Source organism: Stenella coeruleoalba (assembly GCF_951394435.1).
Source record: "Stenella coeruleoalba genome assembly, chromosome: 8".
Lineage (NCBI taxonomy): Eukaryota > Metazoa > Chordata > Mammalia > Artiodactyla > Delphinidae > Stenella > Stenella coeruleoalba.
The window spans coordinates 68,993,987-69,009,619 of record NC_137154.1 but is presented as its reverse complement, the minus strand read 5'-3'; the positions used below and the strand labels follow the sequence as shown (position 1 = coordinate 69,009,619).

General features: G+C 34.9%; 1 protein-coding gene across 1 annotated transcript in view; it reads right to left on the bottom strand.

The window, feature by feature from the left end:
* DEUP1 (deuterosome assembly protein 1) overlaps positions 1-15,633 on the bottom strand; it is a 75,029-nt gene that overhangs the window by 27,745 nt on the left and 31,651 nt on the right. The window contains exon 9 of the mRNA XM_079929460.1: positions 14,503-14,589. Within this exon, the coding sequence (XP_079785586.1) occupies positions 14,503-14,589 (87 nt within the window). The remainder of the gene's footprint in view (positions 1-14,502; positions 14,590-15,633) is intronic.

Below are 15,633 nucleotides of genomic sequence, written 5' to 3'. Positions count from 1 at the left end.
TAAATACATAAGCAAATATTAACAAACATAAAAGGAGAAAGTGAAAGTAATACAATAATAGTAGGGGACTATAACAACCTACTTACATCAATGGACTCATCATCCAGATAGAAAATCAATAAGGAAATACTGCCCATAAATGACACACTAGAGCAGTTAGAATTAATAGGTACATACAAAACATTTCATCCCAAACCAGCAGAATACACATTCTTTTCAAGTGCACATGGAAAATTCTCTAGAATAGATCACATGCTAGGCCAGAAACAAGTCTCAATACATTTAAGAAAATTGAAATTATATCAAGCATCTTTTTCGACTACAATACTATAAGACTAGAAATAACTAAACGGAAAATTGTAAAAACAAAACAAAACAAAACATGCTGTTAAACAACAAATTGGTCACTGAAGAAATAAAGAGAAAATACAAATATCTGGAGACAAATGAAAATGGAAACACAATTAGAAATCTATGGGAATGAAGCAAAAGCAGTTCCAAGAGAGAAGTTTACAGTGATACCAGCCTACCTCAGGAAACAATAAAAATCTCAAATAATCTAACCTTGCACCTAAAGAAACTAGAAAAAGAAGAATAAACAAAACCGACACTTAGCAGAAGGAAAGAAATCATAAGATCAGAGCATAAATAGATGAATTAGAAGCTAAAAAAATAGAAAACATTAATGACACTAAGAGCTGCTCCTTTTAAAAGATAAAAAATTGATAAACTTTTTAAAAGATAAAAAATTGATAAACTTTTAAAATGAGTCAGACTCATAAAGAAAAAAAAGAAATACAGCCCAAATAAATAAAATCAGAAATGAAAATGGAGAAATTACAACTGACACCACAGAAACACCAAGGATTGTAAAAGATTATTATGAATAATTATACACCAATAAAATGGACAACCAAGAGGAAATGGATAAATTTTTAGAAATGTACAATCTTCCAAAACTGAATCAAGAAGTAGAAAATATGAACAGACATTACCAGTCATGAAATTGAAGCAGTAATCAAAAAACTCCCGATAAATAAAAGTGAAAGATCAGACAACTTCACGGGTTAATTCTACCAAACATTTAAAGAAGAGTTAATGCTGATCCTTTTCAAACTATTCCAAAATATTGAGGGGGAAGGAATGCTTCTGAACTCATTCTGTGAGGGAGGCCAGCATCAGATTGATGCTGAAACCAAACAAAGACACCATACACATACACACACACACACCCCACAGGCCAATATCACTGCTGAACATAGATGCAAAAGTTCTCAACAAAATACCAGCAAATCTAGCTCAACAACACTTTAAAAAGATCATACACCATGATCAAGTGGGATTTATCCCAGGGATGCATGGATGGTTCAATATCTGCAAATCAATCAATTTGATACACCACAGTAACAAATTGAAGAATAAAAGTCGTGTGATCGTCACAATAGATACAGATAAAGCTTTTGACAAAATTCAACATCCATTATGATAAAAGCTCTCCAGAAAGTGGGCATAGAGGGAACATACCTCAACATAATAGAGGCCCTATATGACAAACCCACAGTTAACATCATACTCAACAGTGAAAAGCTGAAAGCAATTCCTCTAAGATCAATACCAAGACAAGGATACCCACTCTTGCCACTTATTTAACATAGTACTGGAAGTCCTAGCCACAGTAATGAGACAAGAAAAACAGATAAAAGGATTTCAAATTGGAGAAGAAGAAGTAAAACTGTCACTGTTTGTAGATGACACGAAACGATATATAGAAAACCCTCAAGATGCCACCAAAAAACTATTAGATGTAATAAATGAATTCAATAAGTTTCAGGATACAAAATTAATATACAGAAATCCTTTGCATTCCTATACACTAATAATGAACCAGCAGAAAGAGAAATTAAAAAAACATTCCCATTTATAATCACATTAAAAAAATAAAATACCTAGGAATAAATCGACCTAAGGAGATGAAAGACCTATACCTGGAAAACTATAAGACACTGATGAAAGAAATTGAAGATGACTGAAACAAATGGAAAGATATACTGTGCCCATAAGTTGGAAGAATTAATATTGTTAAAATGACCCTTTTCCCCAAGGCAATCTACAGATTCAATGTAATCCCTTTCAAAATACCAACTGTATTTTTCACAGCACTAGCAGAAATAATTCTAAAACTTGTTTAGAAATGCAAAAGACCCTGAATAACCAAAAAATATCTTGAGAATGGAGAACAAAGCTGGATATATCATGCTCCCTGACTTTAGACTATACTACAAAGCTACTGTAATCAAAATAGTATGGCACTGGCACAAAAATAGTACATTGATCAATGGAACAGCCTAGAGAGCCCAGAAATAAATCCACACTTATATGGTCATTAATCTACAACAAAGGAGGCAAGAATATACAATGGGAAAAATTCTCTTCAATAAATGATGTTGGGAAAACTGGACAGCTACATGCAGAAGAATCAAACTGGACTACTCTCACACCATTCACAAAATAAACACAGAATGGATTAAAGATTTAAATGTAAGACATGAAACCAAAGAACTCCTAGAAGGAAACATAGGCAGTATACTCATTTACAGTGGTCTTAGTAATATAGTTTTTGGATCTGTCTCCTCAGGCAAGGGAAACAAAAGCAAAAATAAACAAGTGTGTTTACATCAAACTAAAAAGCTTTTGCACAGGGAAGGAAACTATAAACAAAATGAAAAGGCAGCTTAACAAATGGGAGAAGATATTTGTAAATGATACATCTGATAAGGGGTTAATATCCAAAATATATAAAGAACTGATACAGCTCAACATCAAAAAATAAAACTGATTAAAAAATGTGGATGTCAATAGACATACAGATGACTAAAATACATGAAAAGATGCTCAACATCACTAATCATCAAGGAAATGCAAATCAAAACCACAATGTGATTATCTGTTAACACCTGTTAGAAAGGCTATCATAAAAAAGACAGAAAATAACAAGTGTTGGTGAGGATGTGGAGAAAAGCAATGTTCGTGCCCTACTGGTGAGAATATAAATTGGTACAGCCTCTAAGGAAAAAAATATGGAGGTTCCTCAAAAAATTAAAAACAGAACTGTCATATGATCCAGCAATTTCACATCTGGGTATTTACCTAAAGAAAACAAAAACACTAACTCAATAGCTAAGATACGGAAACAACCTAAATGTCCATCAATAGACAAATGGATAAAGAAGAGGTGGTGTATATATACAATGGAATATTATTCAGCCATAATTAAAAAAAAATGAAATCTTGCTATTTGGGACAACAAGTGGATCTAGTGGATGGATCTAGAGGCTATTATGCTAAGTGAAATAAGTCAGACTGAGAAGGACAAATACCATATAATCTCACTTATACGTGGAATCTAAAAAACAAAACAAAACAGACTCAAGGATACACAGAACAAACTGATGGTTGCCAGAGTGGAGGGCGTAAGGGTGGATGGGTGAAATAAGTGAAGGGGATTAAGAGGTACAAATCTCCAGGTATAAAATAAATAAGCAATGGGATGTACTAAACAGCATATGGAATATGGTCAATAATACTGAAATAACTTTATATGGGACAGATGGTTACTAGACTATTGTGGTCATTTCATAATATATGCAAATGTTAAATCACTATGAGGCACACCTGAAACCAACATATTTTATGTCAAGTACATTTCAATTAAAATAACCTTCCTATATGAAGTAAAATGTTACATAAAATATATATGATTAAATGCTATTTTGATAAGATCACATTGAAGGCTATACATCAATGGCATTCCATTTTATGATAGCCCATTAACACATCTTTAGACATATATATTATATATGTGTATATATATATATATATGTGTGTATATATATATATTATATATGTGTGTGTGTATATATATATATATATATATATATATATATATATGTGTGTGTGTGCTAAGTTCTCCAGATGTAATCAAATATCAAAAAGTGACTCTGCCTTTATGGAAAATATAATAAAATTGAGTAGGCTAAAGTAACATGTATGAAAAAATAGTAAATAATATAGATATGGTATAATTATGTGTTAAATTATGTTGCACCAAGTAGGAACTCAAATGTTTTCTGAATCAATGAACGTCAACAATTATTGGGATTGAGGTCATCCAGAAAGTGAGATAAGACAAGGCTTCAGTGATCTTTTTAATGATATTAGAAATGATTTTCATGATAACTTATTCATGCTTCTTAGACTACAGGTGAGTCCCATAAATCCGCAAGTATTCATTGAGCCCTACACTATACCAAACCCTATATGAAGAAAAAGTATAAAACATAGTCCACTTCTTCCCTCAAGAAGTCTATGACTGATGAGACAAAACATACCCATACTAAACAATTAAAAAAATAAAAGTAGACAATTCCAAACTGTTATAACTAAGTGCTAAAGAAAGTCAAAGACAGGAGAACTAAATGGGCCCTAGAGTAATGGGAAATGAATTCATGGAGGAAATAAAATTTAATCTAGTCCCTTAAGGGACAGGTAGGATTTTTTTTTTTTTTTTTTTTTTTTTTTTGCAGTACGCGGGCCTCTCACTGTTGTGGCCTCTCGCATTGCGGAACACAGGCTCCGGACACACAGGCTCAGTGGCCATGGCTCACGGGCCCAGCTGCTCCGCGGCACGTGGGATCCTCCCGGACCAGGGCACGAACCCGTGTCCCCTGCATCGGCAGGTGGACTCTCAACCACTGCGCCACCAGGGAAGCCCGGGACTGGTAGGATTTAATAAAGAAAAGGGTATGTCTTTACTCTCGTAAAGTAAAGGAAAGGTGGAGGACATATAATAGGTTAATTAATTCATCATTCACTCATTCATTTATTCATTCACTCATCCAACAGAAGATTTTTTCAGTGCCTCCTATATTCAGGCACTATAGTAAGTGCTGAGGTACAATGGTAAACTAGGACCATAACTGCCCTCAGTGAGCCTACTGGTAAGGGGATGGGTAGCTGACAAGAAACAGGTAATTTTAATATTGCGGTACGATAGGTGTTAAGTAAAGGATGCTATGATGGCTTCGAGGAGGGACTCTTAACAGAGGAAAATCAGGGAAGATTTCGTATAACACGTAAAATTTATGTGGAGAGACTTGAAACATTAATAGGGCATGGCCATGTGAAGTAGGGAAAGGGGATTTTTAGGTAGAAGGAAAAGCATGTGCAAAGGCCTGGTAATAAGAAAGAACATGAGAAATGAGCATCACACACACAGATGAGAATAAGCTACTCTAGCTATAGTGGAGGCTTTGTGTAAGTCACTACAGGGAAACAAAGTGGGTGAGCCAGATTAAGGAAGCCGTGGAATGTGAAGAGTTCTGACTTCCTATGGGAAATTGAGCACATGTTCTACAAGGAAAGCTTATGTAAAGAAAGCATATCTGGTCTGAGAAGTGCCCAACTTGGAAGCCATTCTATGATCCAGAAGAGATAACTGACGTTATCTCTATCCTTTAAGAGAAAGTACACAGCCAGAGAAGCAGAGGGCCAAGGCCAAATTTAAAGGATGAGTAGAGGAAGAAGGGTGAGGAGCCAGTGAAGAAAACAGAAGAAACAGAACCACGGGATATAATAACAGTTAATATCATGCACTTGGAGTTATCAAGCTATGTGATCTTGGGCAAATTACTTACAAGCTATGTGATCTTGGGCAAATTACTTAAAAACTTAAAGATTTCATTTCTTTTTCTGTGAAATGGGGATAATAATACCTACCATACACACACGGTATAAGGATGTAGACACTAATGTACGTAAAGTATTCGGCAGAGGGCAAGGCATGTAGTAAACACCCAATGAACAGCAGCTCTTTGTTGTTATACAGTTCTACCAGTCTCCCTGACTTTTTATCTCTAGTCTCTGTACATTATATTACCTTATCATGACTCATTCCCACCACTCTGTCTGGCTAATTATTCCTCAGATGCCTTTTCTGACTCCCCATACTGGGTTAGGTAACCCCTATACAGCCCCCTGCACTCTGCAATTTCCTATCACTCTTTAGCATAACTATCTAGTTAATTGTCTGTATCCACTAATGTATGTCTCCTTCCACTAATATTAAGCTCCATGAATTCAAGGATGTAGTCTGACTTACAATCCTAACATACTGCCTGACACATAGCAGACATTCAATAAGTATTTATAGAATGAATGAAAACATTCTGTGGTGACTGTGGCATGCGATAAATACAGAACAGAATAGAGAACCCAGAAATAAACCCGTACATGTACAGTCAACTAATCTTTGACGAGGGCACCAAGAACACACAATGGGGAAAGGATGGTCTTTTCAATAAGTGTTGTTGGGAAAACTAGACGTTCACAAGCAAACAAATGAAACTAGACCTCTATCGTAGACTACTCACAAAAACTAACTCAAAATAGATTAAAGACTTAAATGTAAGACCTGAAGCTGTAAAACTCCTAGAAGAAAACACAAGGGAAATAGCTATTTACCATGGGCCCTGGCAATGATATTTTGGATATAACACCAAAAGCACAGGCAACAAAAGCAAAAATAGACAAGTGGGACTACACCAAACTGAAAAGCTTCCTGCACAGCAAAGGAAACAATCGACAGAGTGAAGAGGCAACCTATGGAATGGGAGAAAATATTTGCCAACCATTTATCTGAAAAGGGGTTAATTTCCACAATATATAACAAACTCATTCAACTTAACAGCAAAAATACGAACAATAAAAATTGGGCAAAGGGCCTGAATAGACATTTTTCTAAAGAAGACATACAAATGGCAAGAGACACGTGAAAAGTTATTAACATCACTAATCATCAAGGAAATGCAAATCGAAACCGCAATGAGATATCACCTCACACCTGTGAGGATGGCTAGTATCAAAATGGCAAAAGATAACAAGTGTTGGTGAGAATGTGGAGCAAAGAGAACTCTTGTACACTGCTGATGGGAATATAAAGTGGAGAAGCCACTCTGGAAAACTGGTCGGAGGTTCCTGAAAAAATTAAAAATAGAACTAACATATGACCCAGCAATCCCACATCTGGGTATATATCTAAAGGAAATGAAATCAGTATTTTGAAGAGATATCTGCACTCCCATGTTCATTGCAGCATTGTTCACAATAGCTAAAATATGGAAACAACCTAAGTGTCTATGAATGGATGAATGGACACAGAAAATTCCACATAATGGAATATTATTCAGCCATAAAAAGAAGGAAATCCTGCCATTTGTGACAACATGGGTGAATCTGGAGGACATTATGCTAAGTGACATGATCCAGACAGAGAAAAACAAATGCTGTATGATTGCAGTTATATGTGGAAATTCTTTAAAAAGTCAAACTGATAGAAGCAGAGAGTAGAATGGTGGTTGCCAGGGGCTATCTGGGGCGGGGGGGGGGGGGGGGGTGGAATGAGCAGATGTTGAATCAAAGAATACAAACTTTCATTTATAAGGTGAAAAACTTCAGGAGATCCAATGTACAGCATAATGACTATAGTTAATAACACTGTATTGTACATTGGGAATTAGCAAAGAGAGTAGATCTTAAGTGTTCTTACCACGTACACACACAAATGGTAACTATGTGAGTGAAGGATGTGTTAAATAATTTGTGGTAATCATTTCACAATGTATATATATATCAAATCATCACATTGTATACTTCAAATATAAACAATTTTACTTGTTAATTATACCTTAATAAATCTAGGGGGGAACAAAAGAAAGCTTTAAGAAACCAATGTGAAACTGACTAACTTCATTAAAACTTGAGTGCTAACTTCTCTGTGGGATATATATTTTCTAATATTCTTGTTTTGAGGAGTGAGGGAGACTTGGAAGTTGGCATCTTGCTGCATCTCCCCTGTACCATGTTTATTTCTAACCTTTTGCTCCTGAGCTAAGTGAGTGAGGCTCCTGTCAGGGAAAGCTGGTGAAGGCTCCTTCCCTCCCTCAGAGCAAGCAGGGCCACGTAACCTAGGAGGGGCTTGGCTGGGTTATATTAGCCCTCTTGGGTGTGCCTGATCGTCCAGTTCTCAGAGACCAAGCCCACTCTATGACTGGCAGAGTGCATTTGAAGAGAAACATATAGGAAAACATTTCACAGCAAAATTGATGGGATGCAGCAAAAGCTATATCCAGAGGAACACAGAGAGCTTTAAAAACCCTTACAATTAAAGAAAAAGATATAAAATTAAGAAATTCAGTATTTATCTTAAGATATTAGACAAAGTACAACAAAACAAATCAGGAAGAGGAAATTAATAAAAGACAGTAATAATGAAATTAGGAAGAATAAATAATAACAAATCCAAAGTCAATACTTTTAATACTAATAAAATAAGCAATGATTCTGTGTGCCAGACTTAAAAAAGAGAGAGAGTTAAACTATACAAACTTAGAATTAAGAAAGGAAACAAATACAGAATATAGAAGAGATGCAAAGAACTTTAGGATATTACTCCCTTTGGTAACAAGGAAACATACTGGAATGGGGAAAAATTTCCTAGAAAAATAAAAATGACCACAAACAACCTAAGAAGAAGTGAAATTTGAATATACCAGGTACCCTGAAAGAGAATAGAAAGGTAATTGAAAATCTACTTTGCTGAAACTTCAGTTACATATATATACATTCTTTTTTATATTCTTTTCCATTATGGTTTATCTTCACTGGTTCAACATCCAGACAGTTTCATAGCTAAGCTCCTTCTAACCTTTAAAGAACTGTAATTCCAATATTATTTAAACCATGCTAGACTGCTCATAAATATGGAAAGCCCCCAATTTATGTTATAAAGCCAGCATAACTGTATAACAAGGAAGACAAAAGAGAACTATATACAAATCTCATTTATACACACACATCTTAATTTCTAAATAAAATATTACCACATAGACTCCAGAAATATATCAAAACTGTTAGAGTATGACTGTGATATGTTGAAGTCCTAACCATTATTAATGCCTTAGAATGGGACTTTACTTGTAAACAGGATCTTTACTGAGGTAATCAAATAAAAAATGAGGTCATTAGGGTGGACCCTAATCCAGTATGACAGGTGTTCTATAAAAAAGGGAAATGTGGACACCGGGAAAACATGCACAGAGGGAAGATGATATGAAGAAACAGAAAGAAGATGGCCATGTGAAGACAAAGCATTGGAGTGATGCATCTACAGTCCAAGGATTGCCAAAATTGTTGGCAAATCACTAGAGGCTATAAACAGGCAAGGATGAATCCTCCCACACAGGTTTCAGAGGGAGCATGGCCCTGTTGACACCTTGATTTTAGACTTCTAGCTTCCAGAACTATACAACAGTTTCTATTGTTTTAAGCCACCCAGTTTGTGGTACTTTGTTATGACAGCACTAGAAAGTGAATACAATGACCAAGAAGGTTTATTCCAGGAATTCAAAGGTGGATCAATATCAGCAAATCTGTCAATCATAGTCTATTACACATCAACAAATTAATGGACAAAAACTACATGATGTCACATATGCTGAAAAGGCATTTGATGAAACTGGCAGCAAATCTTAAAAACTCTAATTAGGAATAGAAAGACAAAATAAAGACCATAAGTCAAGAACAAATATTATCCTAAACAGTAAAACTCTAAAACAATTTCATCAATTAGACAAATCTGTCAACAATCACTACTATTATTTAATATTCTCTTGGAAGTGCTAGCAAGTTCAATATGACAAAAATTACTGATATGAACAGGAGAAAGGAAGAGATACAACTATTTTTGTTGAGACAACTGCATATCTCAAAAAACTTAAGAACCTCTAGTAAAATGCCTACTAAAATTAAAAGATAATTTGGCTCTTTTTTCTATATTAGCAGTAAGTTTTTAGATATGGAAAAAGGAAAATATTCCACTTACAATAGTGACAAGAATTATAAAATGCTTGAGAATAAATTTAAAAAGAAAGGCACAGAATTTATACAAAGATGATTGTAAGGTCTTATTGAAGAGCATAAAATAAGAGATGAAGGAATGGAAAGCCATGCCATATTCTTGGATGGCAAATTTTACTATTATAAAAATGCCAATTCTTTCAAAGATAATATATAAACTTAATTCAATTCCAAATAGAATCCAACAGGAAATTATCAGGAGAAACTGGATTAACTGAGCTTAATATTTATATAAAAATTTAAATCGGATTCCTGTTTTACGTCACATGCAAAAGTGTAATTCAAATGGATTAAAGACTTAGATGAAGAATATAAAGATCTTTGAGTAAACTATATGTATTGTCTAGAAGTTGGAAGAACCATGTTACACAAGGAAGGAAATTCAGATGCTATAAACAAAAGGATGTACATGTTTGACAAATAAAGGTTTAAAATTTTTTGTATGATAAAAAGATATCATAAATAAAATTAGAAACAACAAACTTAGAAAAATGCTGTTATAAATTGACAAGAAAAAATTGTCCAAAGAAAATGAGTTTGAGTTTTGCTCGAGAAAAAGGAGCAAAGAATATAACGAATTTATAGTACATTGTCAATAAATACGCAAAAATATGCTCACTGTAGTCAGGGAAATGCAAATTACACTACTATTGAGAAATCACTTTACACCCATCAGACCAACAAAAATATAAAAGAGCAATAACACCTATTATTTCCACTAAGGATGAAAGAAAAGGGTACTCTCATACAGAGACGGCAGAAATATGATTCGACAACAAATATTTTAAAATTAAAACATATTCTTTGAATCGGCAATTCCATTCTCAGAAAGCTATTCCAAGATGTATGTACAAGGATCTTTTTGACAGTATTGTGTATCTGTGTAAAAATCTAGAAACAGTTATTAATTATGAATGAATTCCAGTTGACCCTTGAACAACAGGGGTTTGAACTGTGTGGGCCCACTATACATGGATTTTTTCCCCTAAATACATACCACAGTACTACAAGACCCAGAGTTGGTTGAATCCTCAGATATGGAGGAGGGCTGACTGTAAAGTTATGTACAGACTTTTGACTGCATGGAGTTAGCGCCCCTGACCCCTGCGTTATTCAAGGGTCAACCATAATTCTGAAAAAATAGCTGAATAACTTTTGATACATTCACATCATGGGATATTATTAAGCTACTCTATACAATCAAATAAGACCTAAACTTGTTGACATAGGATCTGCAAAGGATACAAGACACAGAGAAGTGTGTAAAATCTAATCCATTAAAAAAAAAATTAAAACCCCTAAATAGGTATATGACTACACACACACACAAACATGTATGAAAAACACAAAATGATACATAGCGAATAGTTAACGTGTTATCTGGTGGATGGGTTAGGAGGTTGCTAGAGAAATGGAGGAAAGGGGAAGGGGAGAAGCAAGAGAAAAAGAGAGACTGCACTAAAATCACTAGTGTGTAAGTTACTCTTCAATTCATTAAAATTTGTATATACCTTACATGAGTATACATACATTTATTTTTTCTAAGAAATTAAGAAAAATAAAAAGGTGTTTCTCTACTGACTTGTAGAGTTGTCCGTGACACACAGTCAAAAGCCAGTTTAGAATAATGTATATATTACACATGTATTTCTGTAAAACAACACTCAGCTCATCCCTCCTAAGTGTGTACACAAGCAAGGAAAAAGTTATAGAATGCTACACACTAGCTGGTTAGCGCTGAATACCTCTGGAGTCCAAACTGGGATTGGGGATAGGAGCAGAGATAATTAGCTTCTTCTTTACACATCTTCACGTGTTTTATTTCTTGAAAAAATGAAAACCAATAAATGAACAAAGCCAAATGCCTACAGGAGCCAGAGTGAAGCAGGCTTAGTGGGGGCTGTGACGAAGCAGAATACACAACTAAAAACATCCAGATTGGGGGCTTCCCTGGTGGCGCAGTGGTTGAGAGTCCACCTGCCGATGCAGGGGACATGGGTTCGGGCCCCGGTCTGGGAAGATCCCACATGCCGCAGAGCAGCTAGGCCCGTGAGCCATGGCCGCTGAGCCTGCGTGTCTGGAGCCTGTGCTCCGCAACGGGAGAGGCCACAACAGTGAGAGGCCCGTGTACCGCAAAAAAAAAAAAAAAAAAAAAAAATCCAGATTGAAATGTAAAAAATTAACATAAAACCCATTTATTTGAGAGAGAAAAAGACATAGATGAGGGCAGGATCCTAAATAACGTTTTCGTGTATCCAGTTTAGAAAAAAAAAGTCCTTGTGTTACACAGATTTTCTGTAACAGACAGGGAAATCACACATACTCTACTTTTTATCCATTTATACTCCAATCACAGGACCCATAACAAGGCCCAAAGAAGAATGCAGAATGCTTCTATTCTATGATGCTAGAATACAGACTATTAGGAGAACAAGCACATACTATCACAGAAATATAGTATCATCATAGGCAGAACACGCTTTGACATAAACTGTAGCAATATTTTTTTGGATCTGTCTCCTAAAGCAAAGGAAATAAAAGCAAAAAAAACCCCAAATGAGACCTAATTAAACTTAAAAGCTTTTTCATAACAAAGGAAACCATCAACAAAATGAGAAGACAACCTACTGAATAGGAGAAAATATTTGCAAATGATATGACCAATAAGGGTTAATATCAAAAACAGCTCATACACTCAACATCAAAAAAACAAACAACCCGATCAAAAAATAGGCAGAAGAACTGAATAGACATTTTTCCAACGAGGACATTCAGATGGCCAACAGTCACATGAAAAAATGCTCAACATTCTTAATCATCAGAGAAATGCAAATTAAAACCACAATGAGATAACACGTCACACCTGTCGGAATGGCTCTCATCAAAAAGAACACAAATAACAAATGTTGTTGAGAATGTGGAGAAAAGGGAACTGTCACACACTGTTGATGGGAATGTAAATTGGTGCAGTCACTGTGGAAAACAGTATGGAGGTTTTTCAGAAAACTAAAAATAGAAATACCATATGACCCAGCAATTTCATTTATCTGAGAAAAACAAAAAACACTGATTCAAAAAGATATATGCACCCCAATGTTCACAGTAGCATTATTTACAATTGCCAAGATACAGAAGCAACCTAAGTGTCCACCAACAGATGAATGGATAAAGATGATGTGGTACACACACACACACACACACACACACACACAAAATGGAATACTACTCAGCCATAAAAAAGAATGAAATTTTGCCATGTGCAACAACATGGATGGACTTGGAGGGTATTATGCTAAGTGAAATAAGTCAGAGAAAGACAAATACTGTATGATATCACTTATATGTATAATCTAAAAAATACAACAAACTGGTGAACATAACAAAAAAGAAAGAGATTCACAGATATAGAGATAGGGGTAGGGGATTAAGAGGTACAAACTATCATGTATAAAATAAACTATGAGGATATATTGTATAACACAGGGAATACAGCCAATATTTTATAATAACTATAAATAGTGTATAACCTTTAAAATTGTGAGTCACTATGTAGTATACCTGTAACTTATATAATATTGTAAATCAACTATACTTCAATTAAAAAAGCAAAAATAAAATACTGACAAAAAAAGAAATACAATATCCTGGCTTAAGAAAGGACCTTGGAAAATGCCCGATCCAACTTCCTCACTTTACAGCTGAGGAACGTGAGGCCAGGTTAAGCACCTGCTGTACTCGATTCCCTCCATTCCCTGCATGGCAGAAAATTATTTTATCTCAGAATTTTCACTCAGAGCAAATAAATGGTAGACAAGTAACAATGGTATTTCATTAATTCAATAAATAAAAGTTCTTCTATTTTACATGTAAAAAAACCAACCCTCAACTGTTGTATTAAACATTTGAAATGAAAGGCACAGAACCTGTTTTAAGTTGCCTTGTGTAAACCTGTAAAGACACTGCTTGAAACCACACGGTCAGTCCTCAGTCATTCACTGATCCATCCTCTTTATTCAACCAGCATTCACTGAACACTGTCTATACTCCTGACGCTGGGAGGTACTCTTGATACACACATTAGTGAGGCACAGTCTTTGTTCACCATCCAGTGGGGAAGTGATAAGCTATGAAACAAGTTGGACCCAAAATACAAACCAAGTGTAGATGGAATGATTTATTCTGACTGGAGTTTCAGGAGCAGCTTCATCAAGGGGAAAGTTGACACATGAGTCAGGCCATGTAGGATGTAGGATTCCAGAGGCAACAGCAAGAGCAAAAGCAAGGAAGTAGTGTGTTTGAGGAAATGATCAGAATTGAGCCCAATGCAAGAAAAGAACAAGGGAGGAAACTAGAAATTCACATGTTCTAGCCTGAGGATAAAAGTAAATTCAATCTAAGTGCAAGATAATTTGCCACCCCATCTCCTGCATGCCTGACATGTGGGAAGCATTCAGTAAAGAATGTCTGGGTGAATCCTGACCAACTAAGTAATCTCTCTGTTCAAGTTACTGAATGATTTCAGCATATTACCATGTACCGTCCAGGGTCTAAATCTCCCATCATGCCTTTCAGGTGTGTGATTTCAGTTCTGACAGCTTTATCTCTCTTATCTGAGACCTGAAAGGAGATTAGTAGTTAAAAGTGAATGTAAAATTCATAATAAAAGTTCACAATTCTATGAAAATTAATTTTATTTTGTTAATGTAAATATTTTCAAAGTGTAGTGAAGGGAAACACTTCTTAGGCAGGATCATCATAAATCAGGTATTTTCATTCAGTTCTCAGGTCTTCAGCAGGCCCCATTTTACCCTCCTTTTCTGATTGGTGCTAAATTAAAAATAGATACTTACAATAATGATTCATTATACTTTTCTATTCCAAAATTCCATTTCTCACTTCTATTTTTTTATGGTATGCAAATTACCATCAGAAAAATTACAGTTTTAAAAACATGCTTGAATAATAGTGTCCGTTAAATTTGTTCATGACCTGATTAATTTTTACAATACGCAAATATGATTTCATGTTTAATTTTGTTCTTCTTGATACTTCTGCCAAATTTCCTTCTTTTTTGTGACAACTTCATTTTGTCTCCTCATTTATTTTTTTCCCTAATTTCTTCTACTTAAGAGCACTTAGACATAGCATTTGCCCTTTTATTTATCTAGGGCTCATTTCCATATAAAACACTTCCCTTAAAAAGGTTTACTTTTGTAAATTACAAAATATATTCTCCTTGACAAAAATCTAAAAATATAGAATATAGAGGTGAAACTAAAAATCATTTGTGATCCAACTACCCAGATCACTGTTAACACCTGTAAAAATATCATTTCCTTTACAGGTGCAACCAATGCTATTGTCCTATCTATGCTGTTTTCCTGTAATATTATACAAATTAATCACAGTTTAAAGCTTATAATTGGGCAAAGGCAGAATCTTTTCTTGTTTTTACAATACTCAGGATTGAAATAGCCCTGTTATTTATGAAGTAACCCTCATATGCCTAGAAAATTATTGAATGGTGCTCTCAAAAACCCTATTTGGTGGTGAGATGAATTGGGAGATTGGGATTGACATATATACACTGATATGTATAAAACAGCTAACAAATAAGAACTTGCTGTATAAAAATGAATAAATAAAATTTTAAAATCCCTC